The sequence below is a fragment of the Puma concolor genome, chromosome E1 (assembly GCF_028749965.1).
Source record: "Puma concolor isolate L17-30 chromosome E1, mPumCon1.1.hap2, whole genome shotgun sequence".
Classification (NCBI taxonomy): domain Eukaryota; kingdom Metazoa; phylum Chordata; class Mammalia; order Carnivora; family Felidae; genus Puma; species Puma concolor.
In genome coordinates this window covers 47,937,540-47,961,569 of record NC_141680.1, presented here as the reverse complement: position 1 = coordinate 47,961,569, position 24,030 = coordinate 47,937,540, and the positions used below count along the sequence as shown (strand labels likewise).

At 44.4% G+C, this 24,030-nt stretch overlaps 1 protein-coding gene across 9 annotated transcripts in view; it reads left to right on the top strand.

The window, feature by feature from the left end:
* MARCHF10 (membrane associated ring-CH-type finger 10) overlaps positions 1-24,030 on the top strand; it is an 82,835-nt gene that overhangs the window by 8,151 nt on the left and 50,654 nt on the right. For all 9 annotated transcript variants that reach the window (XR_015244230.1, XR_015244229.1, XM_086687662.1 and 6 more), the window contains exon 3: positions 9,342-9,461. Coding sequence is in view for 7 of the 9 variants with exons in the window: in XM_086687662.1 (XP_086543788.1) it covers positions 9,342-9,461 (120 nt within the window). In the remaining 2 variants the exon portion in view is untranslated. The remainder of the gene's footprint in view (positions 1-9,341; positions 9,462-24,030) is intronic.

Genomic DNA, 24,030 nt, shown 5'->3' with positions numbered 1-24,030 from the left:
CACATTCTCCAACAAGCTAACTATTCGTCACCCTAGTTACAGTGTTTACATGCAAAAACAAACCAGACAGGGAGCCTGAGGAGTCATGATGTAATTACCCAGAGCTGGCATAGGACAAGCTTGCCAGACTGGGTGTGGGATTCTGGGAGCAGTTAGAAAGTGTCGCTCAGCCGGATGGCCAGAGGTCAACCCTCGCCAATCAAGGAGGCATGTCCTCAGCCTCAGCCGAGGATTGAAAAGTGCTCCTTCCCTTAGGAAAACACAAAACTGTCGTTATCAGATTTTTCTCCTTCTTAGCAATGTCAAATATAACCAAACCTCCTGGGTCACCAAGGAAACCAGACCTATCTTAGTAACCTGATTTCACCTGTATAACACAGCTTAGCTTTGGGATTGGAAACAAAGTCAGCAATTTCCTCCCACAACTTGCCAACCCACATACAAGACTGTAAAATTGACGGAATTTCTGCACAATGAATAAGAACATAAATATCTGAACTGGTCACACTGGGAATCCATCTACTTTTCACCAGGATGCCTCTGCCACCTGACCCTCCTTTGGAAATACGTGTTTGAAATTGTCTCCAGAATAGGCATGTAAGAAAATCCATCATTATTTGATGGTCTGTGCTTAAGAAAATCACACAAATGTGTGGCTTAAAGTCACCATAGTCGTATTTTTCTAATCTCATTGAGCCTTCAACACTGTCCTTTAACAATACTTCTTAAGTACCTACTATGTCCTAAATGAAGTCCCCTCTCTCCCAGAGTTCTTATTCTGGGATTGAAACAAACACTACACACAAGGAAATAAATATGTAAGATAGTTTCAATTACTGATATATATAAGGAAGCAAATAAACAGAAGTTTTGGGTGGTAACATTTGGCCATGGAGGTAAAAGATGGGAAAGAGTCAGCCAGAGCATCCTGAGTAGCAGGAAGGCAAGTGCAAAGGCTCTGAGGCAGGAACTAACTTGGAGCCCTGGAAGAAACAAAAGAAGGCCAGAGTAGCTGAAACACCTTGACCAAGGGAGAATGTGGCACATGACAAGGTAGGAGAGGTAAAAAGGGCCAGATGATGCCTGAATCTCTCAGGACAAAGCTTGGTGTTAGGAGTTTATACTTATCTCACTGAGAATTATTGGATGATTTTAAGCAATGGAGTGGTATGATCTGATTTACGGGGAGGTGGGGGGTGGTGGTGGTATTTATTTATTTATTTTTGAGAGAGAGAGTGCATGAGCTAGGGAAGGGCAGAGAGAGGGAGAGAGAGAGAGGATCCAAAGCAGGCTCTGTGCTCAGAGCGCAGAGCCTGATGTGGGCCTCAAACTCAGAAACCATGAGATGATGACCTGAACAGAAGTCAGATGCTTAGCTGACTGAGCCACCCAGGCGCCCCTGATTTACAGCTTTTACAGATCACTCTGGCTGCTGTGTGGGGAAAGGACCAAAAGGGGCTAGGGAAGCAGCAGAAAAACTTAGTAAGGAAACCCTGGTAGAAATTTAGGAGAGAAATTATGGCGGCTTGGACCCAGAGGGTAGGAGTGGAGGCGGTGAGATGTGGCCCAACCCAGGAAACAGAAGCAGAAGAGACATCTTGCTGATAGATGGAGAGGCGGAGTGGGGGAGAGAAAGGAGTGAAGGTTGACTCACATCAACATGTTTACTTGTCCATCAGCTTCCTCTGTTATCGTCCATTTTAAACTTTTCTCCTTTTTTTTTTTTTTTTTTTTTGGACCTCCCATCCCCACACTTTCAACAAAGAACTTCCCTTCCTGTTTTACACACACAGGAAACAAAGCAAGGCCATCAGGTGGGAAGCCACGGCACTCCTCCCCTTCCATTCCAGGCTACGCATCCATCCAGCCCCTCAAGTCCCGAGGGTGAAGTGACACTCTCCCTGCCAGTGCCTGGCCCGAGTTCTTGGTCCACACCCCGCTGTGCCCAGCCCCTCTCCATCCAGGCACTTCTCATCTGTATCATGGACATTTCCTTCCTCTAATTGGCTCAGCCTACAAACACGTTCAAGTCCCTCCTGTCCTCAGAACAAAAGAACAAAGCTGCCTGAGGACCCTGTGTCCTTCTCTGGCCACAGCCCAAGATGTCCCCAGACAGCTACATTTCTATCACCTCCCCCCTCCCCTCCCTGGCTCCCCATTCATTCCTAACCCATTGTGGCCTGGCTGTCACCTCCCCTCCCCTGAAACTGTTCTCTCACTAAGGTCAGTAGCCAAATCCAGCAGACACCTTTTTAGGCTTTGTTTTCTAAAGCTTTATCTACATTTGACACTATTACTCTTTTCTTCTCAAAACATTACTCCTTTGCCTTTCTGACATCACACTCTTCTGATTTTCCTTCTGTTCCTGTCACAGTCTTCTCTCTGCCCCTCAAATGTTAATTCCCCCAGGTTTCCATCAGCCCAGTTTTCTTCTAATTCACATGGTCCCTGTGACCCATCTCATCCCTCCTGTGTTTTTAACCACCACTCCTAGACTAACGACTTGCAATCCTGAGTCTTCCCCCAAAGTGTCGACATCACGTGCACGCCTGCTTGCTGGGCATTTCCAGCTGGATGTTGCAGAGGGATGCCAGCCTGTTCCACCCCCTGCCATCCTCCTCTGCGTTCCCTCCCTGACGACAGAGACCTAAGCCTGCCCGACTCCCCTCTCTTCCTCACCACCCACACCCCACCAGTTACCGAGTCCTGCCACCATTTCCCAAATGCTCGTGAACTCGTGCCTTCCTTCCCATGCCATTGCTGCCATTCTGGTTCCCACCGCCACCGTTTGTCTCCAGGATTGTTCCATTGTCCTTATTACTGGTCTCCTTGCCTCCAACCTTGGCATCTTTCAGATTGCTTTTTTGAAGTGGATCTAAAATGTGAATTTGACTATGCAGTTGGAATGCATGCAGCTCTTGAGTTATTTCCCCTCACTTAAAGGCAGGCCCAAGACCCAAGAACCACAGCAAGACCGGCCTAAACCTTAACCACGTCTCCGACCTCCTCTCCTCCCTCCTTTACTCTCTTGACAAGGGTGGTGAGGACTGCAGTTTGAATTTAGAACTAAACGGAATGTCTGTACTCCCACCACACCCTTCTTTAAAAAAAAAAAAACAACAACAACAACTTTAGGGGCACCTGGGTGGCTCAGTCAGTTAAGCATCCGAACTTCAGCTCAGGTCATGATCTCATAGTTTGTGAGTTCAAGCCCTACATCAGGCTCTGCACTGAGAGGGCAGCGCCTGCTTCGGATCTTCTGTCTCATGTTTCTCTGCCCCTTCCCCACTCCTGCTCTGTCTCTCAAAAATAAACATTAAAAAAATTACAAAAAACAACTTTATTGAGGTATAATTTACATATCATAAAATTCATCTGTTTTAAGTGTGTAATTTCATAACATTTACCAAAGTTGCACCCATCACCATCATCCAGTTTTAGAACATTTCCATCACTCCCAATACCAAAACATCCTTTCCTAACTCTTTCACACTGCTTATGAAACAGTATTGAAATTGTCTTTTGTGTGACTTCCTCTCAATCCGGACCACAGCCTCTTAAGGGCAGTGATGGAGTCTTACTTTTCTACGTCGAACTGAATGCCCTGTCATTGATGTGAGTCAGCATTACCCAACTTGACCACCAACTCTGTTTATCAGACTTAGATTCAGCTGACTTGTAACTATTCCTCAAGGCCAAGTCCACCCCCATTGAGCATTTTCAAAACCACTCACCACAAGGTCTGCAGAAAATAATTATGGTTGTCTTTAATATGTTCTGAGTCTTGTTGAATGAAGTATGTAGCAACCCAGCAAAACTACTTTGAAGGGAACAGTAATAAGTTATTTGTATTATTTAGTCTATCCCTTGTCTTGTTCCAGAAAGGATTTAAACTAGGGGTTTAAGAATCTGTTACGTGACCTTAATAACCCCTCAATAACTTGGTCCATATATGACTTGTGTATATCTAGATAATTGACCAAGGTAGACTTTGCATTGGGTCAGTATTGAAATCCTGGGTCATCAATGAGCTTGGCCGGTTACTTGTGGCCCAAGAAATCCCAGCTCTCGCTCCTAGCACAGCAACCTGCTTGGACACCCGTGAGTCCCATTTCAGGGTGTACAAATAGCATAAGACCTAATAACTAGATATGACTCCTAAATCATACACCTGCCACAGATTCCTTCCTGCGCTTCACTTGCCTTTAATGAACTGGCTCAAATTGAAGCCCTTGGAAACCTCCTGTATGCACTATTCCTGCTACATCCTAAAATATGCGAAGGCTTGGCACGCACCAGATTAGCAGTGCCTTTGCAGGTCTGTCTGCTGGCAACAGGAGAGGTGGGTTAAACCCTCCCTGAGTTATTTTGATGCTACTCCTTTCGGTGGTTGGGTGGGGCCCTTTTGAAAAAAAAAGAGGAAATAAACATCTATTTGGCATATTACACGCTATTTCGGAATCTGGTAACTAGTACATAATTATATGCCATCTCAGGATCTGGCTCTTATTTCTTCAAGGGTGCCCATGCTGCATAGGCTTTTTTTTTTTTTTTTTTGGTCAAACGTGTTTATGTAACTTAAGGCAGAATTTAGCCATTAATGTCTACTGAAAGCTGGAGAGAAAGATTACACTTGGCATTTCAGAATGTCATTCGGTAATCTATCAAATGTGTTCAGATGGGCTTCATTTCCCGTCATTTATTCATCCTGATTTTTCACGTACCAGGCAAACAACTCAACATGACGATATAAACTTGTTCAAAGACGTGCTAGGTGACTACACCAGGTAGCAGGGGCTCGGGAACCATCGGGGGTTGAAGGAGTAGAGATAATTCGGCTTCGTCTCCCATAGGAGCCAGGTGGGTTCCCTGCTCTGCTCACCTCTGCGGTACATGCTTCTATACTCTTCACAGACAGAACAGGAAAAGAAACTCATTTGAGGGGAATATCATGTCAAATTATTTTTACACCTTTGTTTTTTTAACCTCTTAAAACTAATGAGCTTGAACAATGCCCCCCAATGATAATTAAATCCCAAAATGTTGGATCATAAGAACAACAAAAACGTACCCACTGAAGCAGGGACAACTCCCACGTTTTAAAATGCTTGGAGATTTCAAGCAACAATAACCTTGACAGGGGCCACCTGCTCAAGAGGCAGAGATGTGCTGTGGTGCGGGAGGGGGGGGGGGCGGGAAGGGGGGGGTGGTTCACACCAGAACCCAGTGAGTCTGGGAAGTGTTCCTGGGGTATGTGGCTTCTTAAGGCACCAGGAGCTTGGATGGTGACTAGGAGGGACTGATTGAGAAACTGAGGACCCCTGTAGGTTCCGAAAGCTGTTAACACTTGGAGCGCCTGAGTGGTTCAGCAGGTTACATGATCAATCGACTCTTGATTTTGGCTCAGATCATGATCTCACCCTTCATGAGTTTGAGCCCTGCATCATAGGGCTCTGCGCTGTGCTGTGCTATGCGAACAGAGCCTGCTTGGGATTTGCTCTCTCCCCTCTCTCTGCTCCTCCCCTGCTCATGCTTGTGCTCTCTCTCTCTTAAAATAAATAAACTTAGAAAGTGAGAGAGAGAGAGATGGAGGGAGGAAGGAAGGAAGATAGGAAAGAAAAGAAGAAAGAAAGAAAGAAAGAAAGAAAGAAAGAAAGAAAGAAAGAAAGAAAGAAAGAAAAGAAAGAAAGAAAAGAGAAAAGAAAAAAAGAAAAACAAAGGAGGGAGAAAGGAAAGGAAAGGAAAGGAAAGGAAAGGAAAGGAAAGGAAAGGAAAGGAAAGGAAAGGAAGGAATCTGTAACACTGAAGAAAAATCAGTTTCCAAGGCAGCCTGACTGACTGAGAGCAGGACTTTCTCAGTTGTCTGGCGGGGGAACTGCGGGCTCAGGAGACAGACCTCTGCTCCCAGAGCACAAAAACAAGGATGAACCTCAGGCCCAGACAGAAAGATCCTTTCTTCTTCCCTGACCAGAATCAGAGTCACATGATTTGGCAAAGGCTGACTTTAGAAATAGAAGTAAACCAAGAAATGGGATCAGAAACAACAATTAAAGCCTAATGATGCTAATGACGGCGGTGACCGGTGACGGTGGTGATGAGTGTCTTTCACTGAACACTCCCCATGAGCCACTCACTCTGCTGAGCGTCCTGCCAATGGGGCCCCAGGCTCTCCAGCAGTCAGGCGGCAGAGGGCATCTCCCTCGTACAGATGAGGGAAACAAGAATCAATGGAGGTAGTCAGCCTGCCCAAGGTCACGTTGGAGAAAGTGGCAGAGTGCGGGTCTGTCGTGTTTACCCGTATTGAGTTACCGTGAGTCACAGAAACCACGTCATGCCCCACAGGCACATGTGCACATTCTGTGTTCTGCCCCCACAGTGGTAGCTTGTGCTTTGTGCGTGCCTGCAGTCACAGGGATGGGCTGGGGGGTGGGGGGCTGCTACACCAGAGGAGGAGGGGAGGAGGAAGCCGCCCATCCCAAGGAGGAAATGAGGAGTTACCTGAAGCCTTCCATTTTAAGACTGCCCTCAGCCAGTTCTGTCACATGAACAGAAACTTATTTATAGCAATCTAGCTCCAGACATGTGGAACTCTGAAAGGGGAGTATTTTTAAAGTTCCAGAGGAAGGGGAGCCCCTGGTGATCATTACAAATCAATTCAACCTCTGCATCCTGCATCCTAAGGTTTCACACTCTGCCCTTGTCACTCCAGGACCCCCAAAGAGGAAGCAACTCCAGCATCAACAACAACAACAACAACAAAAATCATTCACATTACAAATAACAAGAAAACCAGGGGCGCCTGGGGGTTCATTGGTTAAGCATCCAACTTCAGCTCAGGTCATGATCTCACAGTTTATGAGTTCAAGCCCCGCATGGGGCTTTCTGCTGTCAGCGCAGAGCCTGGAGCCTGCTTCGGAGTCTGTGTCTCCCTCTCTGTCTGCCCCTCCCCTGCTCACACACACTCTCTCTCTCCCTCAAAAATAAATAAACATTTAAAAAAGATGAAAAAAAAAAGCAAGTAATAAGAAAACCAGCCCCTGGAGGACAAGGTGGCAGTTATGGCTAGGTTCTTGCTATTTCTAGGACTGGAAGTCTAGACTTGCCTCTCTGTCCTGGTGTCCCTTCAACTCTGCAAAGCTGTAACTTTGAGAGGAGTAATGCTTGATTTACACAGAAAGACTGCTTGGCTTTATCAAGATAAAAATGAGGAAGGACCTACCCTGATGCTGGTTTGTTCTCTTGCTCCTCTGTGAGAGGAGGCATAAGGAACCAGAGGGAGAAAAAAATTTTTTTTTTTTTTACATTGCAAACCATTCTACTCCTCCTCCCCCTTTGGTAAAGAAATATTTAAGTTGCATGCATTCTTGGAGAGAATTTTCAAAAAACACTCAACCCACAAGAATTCTGTTCATCCCACAAAATCTGCTTTGGTCCTGCGTGCATTTGCTAACACCGTCCTGCACTTTTAGCCTATCAGCATTTGCCTCTTGCGCCTTTAATCCCAGTCGGTTAGGATAACACAGACATCTGCTGCTCCAGGAAACAACAGTGGCAGCCAGGACTCCTCCCAAACGAGCTCCAATCTGAAGTCATTGTAAAAGGAATGGAAAAGAAGAGGCCCATATTTACTTGAACGTCATTGAACTCTCTGGCTAACTCTCTTTAGGTTTACCTTGGTTTATTTTATTACTTGGTGTTTGTTTCACTTATTTATTATAGTTAATGTCCAGTATTCTGGGGGGTTTTCTTCAATTATTGATGAAAACAAACACTGCCCACAGTTTATTAAAATGGCTTGCTATCTAGATAGCATAGTTTTGAAAATAAGGTTAACAGTGAGACAGGGGGGAAAATAAAGCGGCAACCATTTTGGAGTGCTCTCCCTTCCCCAATAAGGCAGGGTGGAACAGTACCCTTCTCCTGGGAATCCAGGATTCCACTTGCTGCAAGTATCACCTGGCCAGCAGTGCATGAGCCACCCCCCCCCCCACCGCCCCAACCCCCAGGCCAGTGCCTCACCAGCAATTGTTGTGAGGCACAATGTAAACCAACTTGCTGTTCCCAATTCCAAGTGGTAAATGTTTTGTTAATATCAGGTCATTTCTATTTTTAACCATGTAGCATGATATTAGGCTTTCCCAGCGGTGTGAAATTCTGGCATGTCCTTCCACATCAAAGAAGGAGATGCATTTTCTAACAAAGGGGGAAAATGCGGAAGGAATCTTTCCTTTCTTAACCCAGCCAGGAAAGGGAGATGTCAGGCCCTGTTTAGAAACAGTATTGTTGGGTCCTTACGTTGGGTTTCTTTACCATGACAGGGGATAATTTGTCTCTAGCAGAGCAAAGGTGAATCTGGGCACTGGATCTACAGAAATGCTCCAAGAAGTTTTCCTATTTTAAACTATTTAAAATATCACTGGAAACCCCCATATAGCACATGATTTCTTGGGGTTTGTTCAGTCCTGATACTGGAGAAGAAATCTTTTGGCACTAGATTTTTCTCTTAATTTCGTTTTTTGAAAATGGAATTTTTTTGTGTGGTTATTTTGTTTTTATTATTTTGCATTCAGGGACTGATATTTCCCCCTGAAACAATAATGCAATTGAGCTAACATGCAGTGCTAGACGCTGAGGGGATTCAAAAGGTAAGAGGTGGTCCTTACCCTGAGGGGTCCTCACTGATCAGCAGGAGACACGGGCTCAAAACAAAGCAACTAAATACAACAGTAAAAACGAAAATTGTGTGATTCCAGCTGCTTTTGTATAAAGGAGCAATTAATTCGGCCTGGGGAAGAAGAGCTTGGCAAGGCGAGAGATGTCTCTTGAGCTGGATCTTAGTAGATCCACAGATTTGCCTGCCGTGCTGTGAACACCCCTGTGAAAGGCATTCAAAGTGGAGGAAGGGCAGGTGCGAAAGCTCTCAGGTAGGAAGGGTCTGATCCCGTAACTGGGAGGGATCCAGGGGGACAGAGAGCCACGCTGGAATGAGCAGAGCTTTGAAGAGAATGAAGACAGAGGGGAAGTGAATGCTGCCTTTCAGGTACTTCCTGCCTTAAGGAAGCAATTGTTGGGGACACACTTGTCAAAACGCCTCTTAGTGTGTTTGTCATTGTAACTTATTAAAGCAGAGACGACTATTTTTGACCTGGCATTTTGGGGCAAAGGGAAGAGAGTCGTGATGCCTGGCTGAGTGTCTCGACACTTGCTAAATGTGCTGATGAGCTCTTGAAGCTGGACGTTGTGTATTTCATGTTCCTCACGATAGGAATTAAGCAAAAAGTCATGAAAGTTTGTCGCAGACCTAAGCCAAAGATACTTTTTTATAAAATTGTATTCTGCAGGCTTGTCTGAGACGACAGGAATACAGAAGAGACCCAAATGAGAAGAAACAAGATCAATTTGGGGGGCAAGAGACAAATTTGGAGAGACCCCGGTTTTCAATTGGGTCATCTTCCAAACAGGTACTTAGAAATCTGGGAGATACCCTCCTGCTGCCGTGTGCGTGTGTGTGTGTGTGTGTGTGTGTGTGTGTGTGTGTGTGTGTATACACATGTGTGCACATGCATACGTCACTTAGGAAAAAGCCAACTCCAAAAGGAGGTGTACTGGAGAATCCTGAAAGTCAGGGTGGTCAGTCAGTTGGGCGTCTGACTTCAGCTCAGGTCGTGATCTCACGGGTCGTGAGTTTGAGCCCCACGTCGGGCTCTTTGCTGTCAGCACGGAGCCTGCTTTAGATCCTCTGTCTCCCTCTCTCTCTGCCCCTCCCCTGCTCAGGTTCATGCACACCCTCTCTCTCATAAAGCAAACAAGCAAACAAAGAAACAAATCCTACAGTTCAGAGCAGGGAGATACAGGGGCAGGAGATCCCATCCTGGATGCCGCCTGGGGCTGCTCCTCTGCTGTGTGACTGTCCCCCTTCACCCAGGTTGGGCCTCGTTCTTCTTTCCTGATGGATCCCATGGCGATGGTCTCTGAGATACCATCCAAATCAGAAATGCTACAACTCTTCCACTTCAAGAGTTGAGGCACTGGGTTTTCTAAAGCACAGCATCATCTCTCCATCTACACGCCTGCACCTGTGTCTATCTGATCGGTCCATATAACCACAGCCATACATAGATATGGGTACGAAGATATATCTTATTTGTGTATGGACTTATAGTCTAACTCATTGCATTGCTTAGTCTGGTCTTTCAAATACAGTTAAAATGTAGTAATAACTGCATCGTGTAATGACTAGAAATTGCTCAAATATTTCTGTCTGGATGATAATAAAAAAGGATAAGATCCAAATAATAGTGATAAGACAATGACAATACTAGTCACCGTCATTACCATCATCTGAGTGGTGGCAGTGTTCCAGCACTGTGCCAAATGTTTTATACATATTAGCTTATTTAATTCTCATAAATCTCTATATATTTACCTCCCCTCACAGATGAGAAACTGAGCCTCAGAAAAGACCAGAAAATTGACCTAAGACTCCATAGCCAGTGTGTGGTAGAGTCAGAGTTCCTTCCCAGGGAGCCCAGCCCCGGGGAAGGTGCTCCGAACCACTGAACGATACGATCATATTTCATGTTTAAGATCTTATCCGAGTAAGAATTTTACTTATCCTATGTAAGCACCAAACACCACAAGCTGCATTCAACACCCATTTGTTAGCATGGCAAATTGATTTAAGATGAGCCAGACGCCTTTTATGAATTCTTATTTAATATTTTATGCCTGCAATATACTCTAGAGGAGGGACTCTCGCTTTCTGTCAGCGGTGTGGATCCCTGAGATAGATCCTGGACACCTGATATCAATCGATTTCTTGTTTGGATTTCTTTTTAATCTAGGAGGTTCACACTGCAGTTATTTAATGTTCAAAGGATCCCTCAGAAACATCAGCGATTGATGTATATGGGTGTAGATGTATCCCTGGGTGTGATCTATACTCCCTATTAAGGAACGTTAAATCACACAATCAGATATTCCACCTAGAGTCTAAAGGTGAAAGAGACTATCTTCTAACATTGGCAGCATCGAGACGAACACATCGCCTGGATCGCTCCCTGTTAGTCGAAGACTAAATATAATGCCTGCTGCTGATTGAACTTAGGGAGTGAGATTAATCCAAAAATTAAATCTAGTTTGGCTCGAACAGCACACTTCTAGCATTAAGATAAATTCTCACATTTTTTGCACTTAGAAACAAAACTCAAGGACTGATAAGAAAAAAGGCAATTTAAGTCGAACGGTAGCATGTAGCAATCTTCCTAGATTGGTAAAGAAATGGGCAGCTGGGTTCTTCTATTTTCACGCAAAGATTCACATGCATAGCCGTGGCCATTTTGTATGGCAATACTCACACATTTGGGACATTCTAGGACTAGAAGTTTTATGTTCCTCTCTATAAACTTTGTTTAGGGGACAGGCTGGTGACAGATTTCTGTAGTTTTCTTCTTTATGCTATAAAAATTATTCATTCTTTAAATCATCATGGCAAAATGCTCAGACCACATCTAAAAAAGGATATGGTTGTACATATAAAAGTAATTATGAAATAAGGACAAAAATATGTGCTAAAACGCATAAAGCTGGCAATTTCTAAAGTGTAAGAACAGGATTTTTCATGTTGCACTATGCCACTGTACCTCAACCTGCCAGAAACCCCAAAACAACATTACTTAAATAATCTCAGATTTATTTTCCAGTTAATGATATCCCAAGGGTTTGGGCCTTGATTGTACAAGTGCCTCCAAGGTCACATCTTCTGTGTCAAGAAGAGTGATGAAATCAGAATTTTCCCCAATGAAATTCACCTCTGCTTTCCTCTCTGTATTACAGATATTCTTTGGGGGATACTGGAGAATTTCCCCCAGATACAAAAGCACAGGAAGGGCAGGGGGAGCAAGAATGTCACTGAAAGCATCACTCAACAGCCATATGACTTGTGTGCGCCTAGTGTTGACCCCACCCCCCCGCTCAATCCTTCCACTTTTTCTTGGTACAAGTGAAGCCAGAGATCCCTTATGAGACAAACCGTATCCAGAACTCTTCAACCCCCAGGATCATGGGTTGGTTTGGAGAGCTCTCCTCCCAGGTTTGGACCCCCACCCAAATTTCTATGAAAATCTGGCTGTTGCTAAGCCTTCATAGTCTGGGCCTGCCCTGCTATATTTTGAATCCTGAGGGGATACAGAACTTATCAAACCTCTTTATCAAACCTCAGTGCCAGGGAGGATGAGGATCCCAGGGGATCCCTGAGGATGGGATCCTCAGGTCCCAGAGGAGGGTATAAGAACATGGGCACCTCCCAAAGGAGAACCCAGGCCAGATTAGTCCCAGTTTCCAGAGCTCAGTGTATTGAATGTCACATCAGACAATTAGAGTTGCAAAAGATCATTGGTCGATGAGAAAAGACCAGGAGAAAGATACGTGTCCATGAGCAGACATAAACCTAACCTAGCCCTCCTCCCTAGGTAAACATTCCCCTAAGTAATTCCCTTTTAGAGACTCCTGTGGCTGAAAACTCCAAGGAACGCTTTGCCTCTGATCTGTGAAGGGAAGTTCATTCTGAGCGGGTGGTAGGGAAGTGGACTGCTTAATCCATGGGAAGTTTTCCACCACACGGTCAATAGGTGAAGTGCACCACCACCCGTATTTTGACACTGGTATTGCAACTTCTGTCACTCGTTCCTTCCTTGCCCCAATCTCAGATTGTCACAGTTCTGATGAACCTGGAATAAGTGAGACATTTATCATCAAGTAACAGATCCAGTATCAAGCCATCGTTTCCAGACACCTGCCTGGCAGGGGGCAGATCTCCCAACGCGGTGGCCCCACCATTCCGCACAAGCGCCTCACCACGACCAGTGCCTCGGGCAGAGGTTGTCTTACGTCTAAATCCAAGATAAAGCAGTAACCACCCAGCTCGTGCTGAGATGTTCTTTAAAGTGGTACCTCCTAAATACATTTAAGTTAATGGTGTGGCATAGAAAGAACATTTATCATCAAGGGCCATCTCTGTCCCTCATTACAGTGTGAATTCAGACAAAGCACTTGTAAGCACTTCAGTTTCCCATCACGGAGGTACTTATTATTAATGCTTATCTTGTGGGATCAATGCAAGAACAAGTGAGACTCTTGCGTTCATACTAACATTTGATTACATTATAAAGTGCCTTGGTGTCCGGCTGTTCTTACAAATGGTGCTCCAGTAGGTATTGGGTTCTGAGACTTCTAGAATACCTTCTTTTGCCTCAGCCCAATCCCAGGCCACATTACTAAAAGCCAACCTTATGTGGCAACTTAATTTTAGACCCTTCTCAAAGTTAACATGCAACCTTGTTAACGAATCAGATTAGAATAAAAAGGGAAATACATAAGAGCTCCACAAAGTCATCAACTAGGAGTTGGATGAGCAGTAGACTAAAAACAAAGCAGTCTCTCAATATGAACAGGAAACAGTGTCCCCAGGAGAGCTGCTGGCCTAGAGGAGGACACATCGCCTGGATCATTCCCTGCTGTGATTGACAGGATATGTTGCCTTCTCAAACCTTCACAGAAAAGAAACAGGAGCCCTGATTTCCCCATAGAAAATGATGAAAATGAGAGGCGTCTGGGTGGCTCAGTCGGTTGAGCGTGTGACTTCGGCTCAGGTCATGGTCTCACAGTTCATGGGTTTGAGCCCCGCGCCGGGCTCTGTGCTGACAGTTCAGAGCCTGGAGCCTGCTTTGGATTCTGTGTCTCCCTCTCTCTCTGCCCCTCCTCCGCTCACGCTCTGTCTCTCTCAAAAATAAACATTAAAAAAAAAATCTTTTTTTTTTTCAAAGAAAGAAAATGATGAAAATGATAAGCCCATGACTTTGCAGGCAGCAACCTTCTGTGAAAAGGGACATCATGAGCATTTCTCATCTATCCTTGCTGGTCCAAATGCACATACCTCAAGGACTTAGGACAGATCGTCACTGCATTTACTTTGCCGGCAACGAAGGCGGAGACCACCCAGCTCTCGGTTTTTCAAGAGTACTGTTTGCTTTGCTAATAGGAACAAGATTATTGTCCTTTACCATCAGCAACCAGCAACTAAATATTTAGATTCCAGGTCACAAGGACCCAACGTTACATTGGAAAGAGGCAGTAAACCTGATAACAGTAGCAACTGGCTCTTCCCCAGGCCTGGCTTGGTGGGATGTTGACCAGTGAGATCACCTGAACCTCCCAGAAAGCACGGTACTCTCAAGTGTGAAGGCAACTACCCAACATAAACATCTTAATTGTTTTGTCCATAATGATCCACACAAACTTTGGAGGTTAAAATTAAAAAGAAAGCCTCTTCAAGTAACCTGCAGTGGCTTAAAAAGTCAGAATGTCCATCCATATATGAGGGCGGCGAAAGTCTAGAAATGTGTCGTCCGATAAGGTGGCCACTAGCCATGTGTGGCTAGTTACCTTTAACTTTAAATTAATCAAAAGAAAAATTTTATATTCAGTTCCTTAGACGCACCAGCCAACATTTCACATGCTCAGTAGCCACATGTATCCCGTGGTTGCCATATTGGACCACGCAGATATAGGACATTTCCACCATTGCCGAAAGTTCTATGTGACAGCGCTGCTCCAGATTGTGGTCAAGTTCAAAAAAACAAAACAAGACAAGAGCCCATGGGCCAGAAAGTATAATCCACAATACGCTGCTTTACATACTGTGGCTCTTTGCAAATGTTAGCTCTCTGAGGACAGTGCAGCTGTCCAAGAAGGCTGGCTCAATTTGCATTTTGTGTTTTCTGTGACCTCGCTATATTTGCATGCCTCTTTTCATTACCTTCTTATTCAGCCTACCCTGCCTGTGAAACCTTCAGCTTCTCCTCTTTCAAACAGCTCTTGGGGAAGTTATTCTCCCATTAATCTGTCAGTGTCAACCCACCAACACCCTTACCGGTGTCATGAAAGCAGCCAGGGCTTAGCACATAGCATAAGCGTTCCATGACTCATCCTTCTCATTTTTCTGACTTCTGCTTGTCCGTTGTTGGATTCCTTGAGGGTCGGGCCTCCCTTCTTTCTGGCTCCAGGCCGGTGTGCGGCTGAGGCAGGTCACACACGCACACACGGGTTCTAACTGCCAGAAGGCCCCACCCTGGGAGGCTATGAGTCACCGTTAGCACCTGGTGTGCTGTTTGTCCTAGCCACCCTCTCGACTGTAGCTCAGATTCCGCACCCTCAAGGTGCACCTGAGCAATAACGTGGCTCTGCACACGACATCTCAAGCTCCAAATGTACGTCATGGAGAGAGAATGTGCAGCTCACAGTTTGACAAGTGCAGATCTGTGAGAATTCTCATCTGAGTTTGTTTTCCATTTTAGCTGTTGATCTTTTCCCCATGGCGTGTCCCACAAGCACCTCAGACTCAAGATGCTGACTGCGTCATCTGGTTCCCTCAAAACGGTCCCTCTTCCTGAATTAATTTCTGCCCAAGCCAGAATTCCAGAAATTATCTTGGGTTCCTTCTGCTGCTATTTCTCACACTTCACAGTAATCACACACCAAAGCCAGATCATCTTGTCTCCTTTCTCGGGAATCTGTCCATCAACACTCTCCTCTGCCGGGCCATCTCTTTTTTTTTTTTTTTTTTTGCCTGGAAATTGTCAGAGTCATTTCCTTGGACATTTTGCCCTCACCTCACCCTTTCCAGCCAGTCTTCCAGACGGTACTAAGAGTGATCCGTCTGGATCGTGTCACTCCTCTGTTGAAAATTCTTTAGTGGATCCCCACAGATCAAGTTCAAACACGTTAGCAAGGTACTCAAGGCCCTGGCTGGCCTACCTCTCAACCCTGAGGGCACCTCTTCTGTGAAGTTTCTAGAGCTTCTCCTGGGAGTCAGGTGACTTTGCTGTTGTCTTTCTTCTGTATTCCCATAACACACTCTGGACTCAAGTCCACCTTGGGGTTCCTCTTCCTATCTCCCTCCTCCCTTAAGCTGGAAGCCACTCGAGAGCAGGTGCATTTGTTGTCATATCTCCAATGCCCACCATGTAACAGGAACTCAAGGAATGGCTGATGGCTGACAGTTACCGGAATGGTTTAGGAACACGCACGTGTTATAGGCATATAGCCGTAACAGCCAAAATAGGAATCCTCACTCCGCACGAGAGAAAATAGGAGATGTTGTTACTTGGAGTGGAGTGGTGAATGCTCCCTGACCTTGCTTGCAATTACTGAGAGGCAAGTAGTTTAGTAAGGTTGCCAGTGTGCAATGGCCAGTTTGGGCTTGAAGAGGAATCCATTCCAATCAACCACTTGGAAACCTACACAGTGGTGATCACCAGAGAGTGACCAATGAAAGAGAGCACTCTTCCGTGCATACCCTTCCGCGAATGGACAGATGGCTTCTTCAAAGCTCTGGGTAAGTTCCTTTTGTCACAGATAGGCAAGAACACGAGGACGTAGAAGGTCTGGGTTCAAGGCTCTCCGTGGACAGAGGAAACTCAGAACAGCCCAAAGTTGGCCCGGGACTCCGCTGTACTTTATAACAGAAGTTATGTTGTTATAAAGATGTGAATTCATGTTCCACCAGATAAGTCACCAGACTAAATTGGATATTTATTTTATAATTAGGTTATAGATTAATTGGAATACACTGGCGTGCATGCCCTTCTGTGGGCAAACCAGGGTGCTGAAGGTCTCTAACAGCATTAATGGAGAAAGCAAACAATAACTGTATCGTGGGCAAAGCCAGGAATGCTTCACTTCTCCTTCATTTCTGGGCTTTGTCTGAGTTCCACTAGGTAATTTAAAAATAGGCCATGGCAGTAAAATGGGGCAACTGTCAGTTCAAATTGCAGCTGCTTCCAGAATGTTGTCCTGCCTTTTTTAACAGATAAGCAAGACAAGCCTAGAGTGAATCCTTCCACTAGGGCGATTCTGCCATGTGGCCGGGTGATACAAACACCAATTGTTATCCCAGTTCAGTGAAATTGTGGATGCCGAGAGTTGGTGGCCTCTGATCCAGAGGGCTCCTGATGTTAATTGGACTCAGCAGCTCCGAAATTGCATGACAGAAGATTATAACAAAGTAGATTTTTGCCCATTTTATGCAGTGCTATGTATTTTGGTTTACTACCTTTTATTAAAATTCCTTACTTAAAAAAAATGACCCTAATTAATTTTTAAAACCAAAAAAAAAAAAAAAAACCCAAACCTTGTTAAAAACCAATTAAAACTCAGCTATCAAACTTAAAAATTTTTTCACTTGCAAGATATTATTCAGGTGCATAACTGGGTGAAACATGAGTTAGAACATACAACATCTCATCCTGAAACTTTCTTTTGTTTTGCTTTTATACCACTTTACTCACTAAGGAATTGCAAACCACTTTGTGTCCAAGACGCGGTGTTAGATGCTGTGGGCACACGGTAATAACAAAGCCGTGCCCCCGCCCGTTCACAGTGTGGGCGAAATAAGACGTTACACTAATGCCTACAGTTCAAGACGGTATCTGATGAGTGTAATAAAAAGGCAAAAGAAAACCTGGAAAAGCTTCCTAGAGGAATGCAGATTTTCATCTGGATCTTAAGGCGCGACAGGATTTGGGGAGCTGGGAGTGGGGGGTGGGGAGCTGAGGCAGGGCACCGTCACAGGTGGAAGGAAGAGCTGAAATCAAAGAGAGATGGGCACGTTCGGGAAAGGGTGAGCCGCCCAGTCTTGCTGCAGCACAGGAAATGTACATAAGACCTCTCTTCAGAGCTCCCCTCCCTGGGGGACACCTGTCATACCCCCCTGCACCCTTGCCTTAGGATCAGGACACAGGAGGGTGCCCTTCTCACTCCCAATTCTGCTCCCAGACCACTGCTCCCCAGGCTTTGATGGAAACACGGGTGCCCTAAGGCTTGTGCTGTTTCGCTCCACCATTCTCCCCCGCCCCCCCCACATCATCCCTCTTGTCTCCTGGCCACTCTCTTACTCAGTGAAGACGCTGGCAGTGGCTTGGTCTCTGCTCACCCATCCCCTGATCTCCTGCCGCAATCCTGGATGACTTTGGCACCCACCAGGCCACACCCTGGCTTCTCAATTCCTGATGCGTCTTAAGTGCCCCCCTCCACTCCCCTTAGCCGCCGCCTCCCCCAGCCCACGGCACATCCCAGACTGCGCCATCAACCAAAAGGTCTCCATGTCCAAAATCCATTGATGACAACAGTCTTCCAGCTCTCCTGCTCATCCACTTTTACTCTGACGTCTCTCCCACCTCTTGGGAACCTTTGGTCCATTTGCCCTTTGTCTTTTTTTCTCGCCTTTCTGGCAGTCTCAGCCTTCCGTGGTCTCTGGGTCCATATCCAGGCCCCTGGTAACTGCTGCAGAAAAGTCACTCAAATTTGAGAAATGGTCTTACTGAAAGGTCACAGCCACCAATCTCCTGGAACCCCTCAGTGCTGCCGCGTTGCCCTGCTCAGCTCTCTCACTTGGATCCTCTTTCCCTTTGCCCAGTCTTCAATCCCTCCTCTCTTCCATTCCACACCTTGGTGGTCCTCAGAATTTTCCCTGGCTCGTTGCTGCCCTGCCCACCCATCCCCTCTCTTGTGCATTACCCTCTCCTCAAGATCCCGCCTCCTTGCTGCCCACAGACCCTTTTCCATCCAGTTCCCTCACCCTGCCTGCACCCCCAGCTGACCCAGAACCTTCTATCAGCATCTAATCGTGATCCACGGTCTCCCACCAAAAAAAAAAAAAAAAAAAAAAAAAAAAGTTCTCCCTTGATCCTGTCCCTCCATTTATTTCTTCTCCTTCACAGTCAGAATTCTCAAAAGAATTATTTACACTGACTGACTCCATTTCCCCACCTCCCACTCACTCCTCAACCCACTCCAATCTGGCTCTCATGCTCCCTCATTCCACTGAAATGGCACTTTGTCAAACGACTTCCACATCTATGAATGGGGCAGGTCTTTGGGTCCTCTCCACATTTGCCCTCCCAGTGGCTTCCACTGGCCCCTTCACTCAGTCCCCCCAGAGCATGTGCCCCTGAGCTCCTGCAAAGCCATCTTCTCCTCCGGGTTTCCTCCCGTGTCTCTGGAGGTGATTTCTCCTCCTGTTCCTCCACTGCTGCCCAGGCCCTGAGTCCCGGGATTCCTCGAGGCTCGGGCTCTCTTCCCACTCCATACCTAGGGGTTTATCTTAATTTTGTATCACAGACCTCGTGGGCACTATGGTGAACTCTCTTAGATCCTCTTCTCAGAATATTTCAAACGCATAAAATAATAATACAAAGGATTTCAAAGGAAGCCACTTTTATCGAAATAGTCATCAAAATATTTTTAGAAATCTGTGATTCAGTAATGTATGTGCTTCTTTATTAACACATTAAATAACAAGTGATGGGCGTAAAGGGTATTTTGAGACATCTGCAACAAATTTAATGAAATGTGAAAATATCTGTGATTTCTATTGGCGACAAAGTCACAGGAACTGCCAATACCACGTGGTTCGTTGCCTGCATTCAGAAATGAAAGCTACGCTTAGCTTCCAGTTGGGGGTTAGTGGAAATAACGATATAATTTTTTCCCCCATCCAAGTTCACGACCCGCCCCCCAAGAAGCCCTGCTCTATAAATTTTCCTTAGGTCACCTCATCAAGATGTTAACTGCCAAAGTCAAGATGTTAACTGCCAAAGACCTCCAGATCTGCATATCCAACCCAAAACTCACTTGTAATCTCCAGGTCTGAATATTCAACTGTTTACTCAATACGTCTACTTGGAAGTCTCAACAGGCCCAACACCATAGTCCCCAGCCTGGTCCTTCACGATTCCTTTTGTGTGGCATCATCCAAATCTGGCACTTTCTCTCCTCCTGACCCTCATATTCAATTCAATCACCAAGTCTATGCCATTTACTTCCCCAATTGCTTTTTTTCTTTAATGTTTATTTTCTTTTGAGAGAGAATGAGCATGAGCAGGGGAGGGGCAGAGAGGGAGAGAATCGCAAGCAGGCTCCACGCTGTTGTCACGGAGCCCAATGTAGGGCTTGATCTCACCAACTGTGAGATCATGACCTGAGCCGAAATGGAGAGTTGGACGCTTAACCGACTGAGCCACCCAGGCACCCCTTCCCCAAGAGCTTTTTAATTGGTCTGTGTGTGCTTTTCTTCCATTGCATACTTGGGTTACTGCCGACACCTCCTGGCCAGTCTTCACACTTCTACTCCTCCCCCTAAATTCCACTTTCTGTACCACATGGAATGACAGTGACGAGTGGAACTCAGATCATGTCCCTGGCCCGCTGAAACCCCTTCCGTGGCCTTCTGTGACTTTCAGAATGGGAACCAGAATTCGTCATGGAGCCAATAAGGGCCTGATGGATCTGGTCCTCCGTACTGCCCCAAGTCCGTCCACCCTGGCTTCGGGTCTTCCTACCTGCCAGGCCACCTCTCTTACAACACGCACCCTGCCTTCCCACCATGCCTCAGATGTCAGTCCAGGTCACTTCCTCAGGGAGCGTTTTCCCAACTGTCCCCTCCCGCAACTAGATTCGGACCCTTCTGCCCTATCTTCTATGGTTTTCCATATGCTTCCTTTTTTTTTTTTTTTTTAATTTAGGACTTGTAATTTTACATTAATAATTATTTGATTAAATGATCTACCTTCCTACCTAGACTGTAAGCTCTGTAAGAACCAAGTCTTTGTTTTACTCGTCATTCGCATATCCCAACATATGTGGCTATATTGTCTCTTCCGTGGAGGGTCCCTGTTAGTATAAATTTATGTTCATCCTAAATCACCAAGTATAAGATGAGGCATATCTTTTAAAATTTATCCTGCATTGACTTCTCTGTATTGATCATTGATCTCTCATTGTTACCAGATGGTATCATGAAGGAAACATTTTAAATCTAATGAAACGTTCATTATGAGGTATAAAAAGAAACTGGCAGTGTTCCCACAAAGTACCTACTTTATCCTCACAGCCCGACAATATCTATATTTCTGCTCCATTTCCCCCCAATATTTTACTCTGAGGACTTCAAAACATAGAGAAAACTTGACAGAATTGTATAGTGAATATCCATATACCTACCACCTAGATTCTACAATTGTTGACATTTTGCTATATTTACTTTATCACGTATCTATCCATCTATCCATCCACAGATCCACCTTGGGTTTTGGCGCATTTCATTTTAATTCTTTTTAATAACGTTTATTTTTGAGAGACAGAGAGAGAGCACGAGCAGGGGAGAGGCAGAGAGAGAGGGAGACACAGAATCTGAAGCAGGCTCCAGGCTCCAAGCTGTCAGCACAGAGCCCAACATGGGGCTGGAACTCAAACCGTGAGATCATGACCTGAGCCAAAGTCGGATGCTTAACCGACTGAGCCACCCAGGCGCCCATGTTTTGATGCATTTCAAAGCAAGTTGCAGACTTGCAACTTGATCAGTACTCTGCCCCCCAAAATACTTCAGCATGTACGTCATTAACTAGCATTAAATACCTGTTTATGGCTTTTGTGGTTTTGATGGTTCATTTTTTTTTTCCAGTTTTTGCTTAGGCAGTAGAAATTACCTGAAGTAAATTGTATAAAATAGATTTTAAGAGTAATATTTAATGAGTTTTGACAAATGCATGTGCCCTGTAACCCACACCCCCATCAAGTTTTCATCACCCCATGAAGATTCTTTATGCCCCTTTCTAGCCAGTTCCCGTCCCTGTCCCTCTCAGAGACGGCTGCTATTCTAAGTATTTTCTCCATAAATTAGTTTCTGCCTTTTCTTGTTCCATTTCTTAAAAACGGTTTGGAGTTCTTTTAAGTAATCTCAGAACCTTTTTAGAAATAGGTGGAATATACATTCTAAATCGCTGAGATAAATGAGCCTGTGTAATAATTAAAATTACATATGAGTTACAATTCAAAATTATAATCTCCCAAAATGACTTTTCAAAAAAAGATAATAGTTGGAAAAGTTATGTGGAAGTTGGCATTCTCACATACATCTACAAATGTAAGTTGATACCAACATTTCTGGAGGACAATTTGGGAACAAAAAATTTTAAATCTTTGTGATGCTTTTAATCTACTAATATAAATTCCCACTTTGGGAAACTTGAGATAATTAAAGATGTGCATAAATCTAGAAGAATATTCATCATAGCACCATTTATTATAGCAAAAAGCTGGAAGCAAAGTACATGATCAACAAAAAGAATTATGATCGATCCATTCAGTGAGGAGTGTATTCTGAAGACAAAGAGAACTGGGGCATCTGGCTGGCTCAGCCAGCAGAGCATGTGACTCTTGATCTCGAGGTTGTGAGTTTGAGCCCCACATTGGATATAGAGATTACTTAAATAAATAAAAACTTAAAAAAAGAAATTGTAAACAAAGATTAAAAAACAAACAAAGAGAACTACCAAGAAAGAATGAACTTTACTTAGTGGGTTTATTCTTACAGTAATATTTGTATTGTAATTCTGACATTATTTCACATTTATTACAGAGCAAAACATGAATAAAAATATTAATATAATTAAGGAATAAAGATGCTAAATGTAAAATACGAATATAAAACTTTTCAAAGGAATGGAAAGCTCCATGTAGTGTTAAATTTTAATTAGAAAGATTGCTGTGAACTCATGATTTTTTTAAATACATATTTTTTAAGTGTATTTATTTTTGAGAGAGACAGAGACAGAGCATGAGCAGAAGAGGGGCAGAGAGGGAGGGAGACACAGAATCTGAAGCAGGCTCCAAGCTCTGAGCTGTCAGCACAGACCCCAATGCGGGGCTCAAACCCACGAACCATGAGATCATCACCTGAGCCGAAGTCAGACACTCAACCGACTGAACCACCCAGGTGCCCCTAAATACATATTTCTAATGAATTCTATTGAAAGGACTTAGGAACAGTGTCATTTCGGTAGCAATGAACACACCCAGCATTGATATTAAGTCCTAACTACCATTTTAACTAAAAGGAACCAGAGCTACTTGGATTCCAGGTCTGAGACAGGTAAAATACAAGGGGGAAACTATGATATTTTTATTGTACCAGAAAGTAAAGAAGTGCTCAAAAACTCATGTCAAAAGTCAACTTCAGTGGACTCCCACTCACCAATTTTGGTACAATTTGAGCATGAAAGAATGTGATGAGATAACTGAAGAAAATATATCCTTGAGACTGCAGTGATAATAAATAAATTAAATATGTACATAAATAAAAGAGAAGGTGGGGGGAATGTTCTTCTCTAGAGAAGAATGCCAGTTATTAATTGTAGGAGAAATGACAGAATTGGAAAAAAAAATTGCTTTGCTACTACCCCCAAATGATTATCAATTCAGGAAAAGTACATCAAGAGACACTAAAATCATTGGGTAAAGTGTTGTTTATGAATAGGCTATTCAGTGTCAAAGAATCATTCATAGATTACCTACTAATTACAATGGGGGGAAATGTAGTTTACATTGAAGACATCTGGCAGTCACCACCTTAGCTAGAGATCAAACAGCATTACCAATAGCATTGTTAGGTGCTGATGTGTGGCGTTATACAGAAGGACACCACACCACCTATAGAATATGCATACCCAAAATGGTTAACCTGAATTTTATCATGAGAAAACAATCAAATTCAGAATGTAAGACCTTCTATGGGGCTGGGACTCTCCAAAACAGTAAAAAACATGAAAAAGCCAAAAAGGCAGAAAACCAAAGAGTAAAGGGACATAAAAACCGCATGCAATCTAAGTACCTTGACTGGATTATAGATCAAAACAAACAGCTGGAGAGACATTTGGGGGACAATTTGAATATGCTGTACGTATTAGACAATGTCACGGAACTATTACATTTTTTTAGGTAAGATGGCTGGTACTGTGGCTTTGCAGGAGAATGTCTATTTTGATAAGAGATGGATGTGTAAGTATTTAGGGGTGAACTATCACGAAGTCTAGTGACTTTGAAATTCTTTAGAAAAAGAATATATATAGAGAGAGAGTGTGCACATACTTGTGTGAGAGCGGGCTCAAGAGAGCGTAGCGTGCAAATAGAGTAATG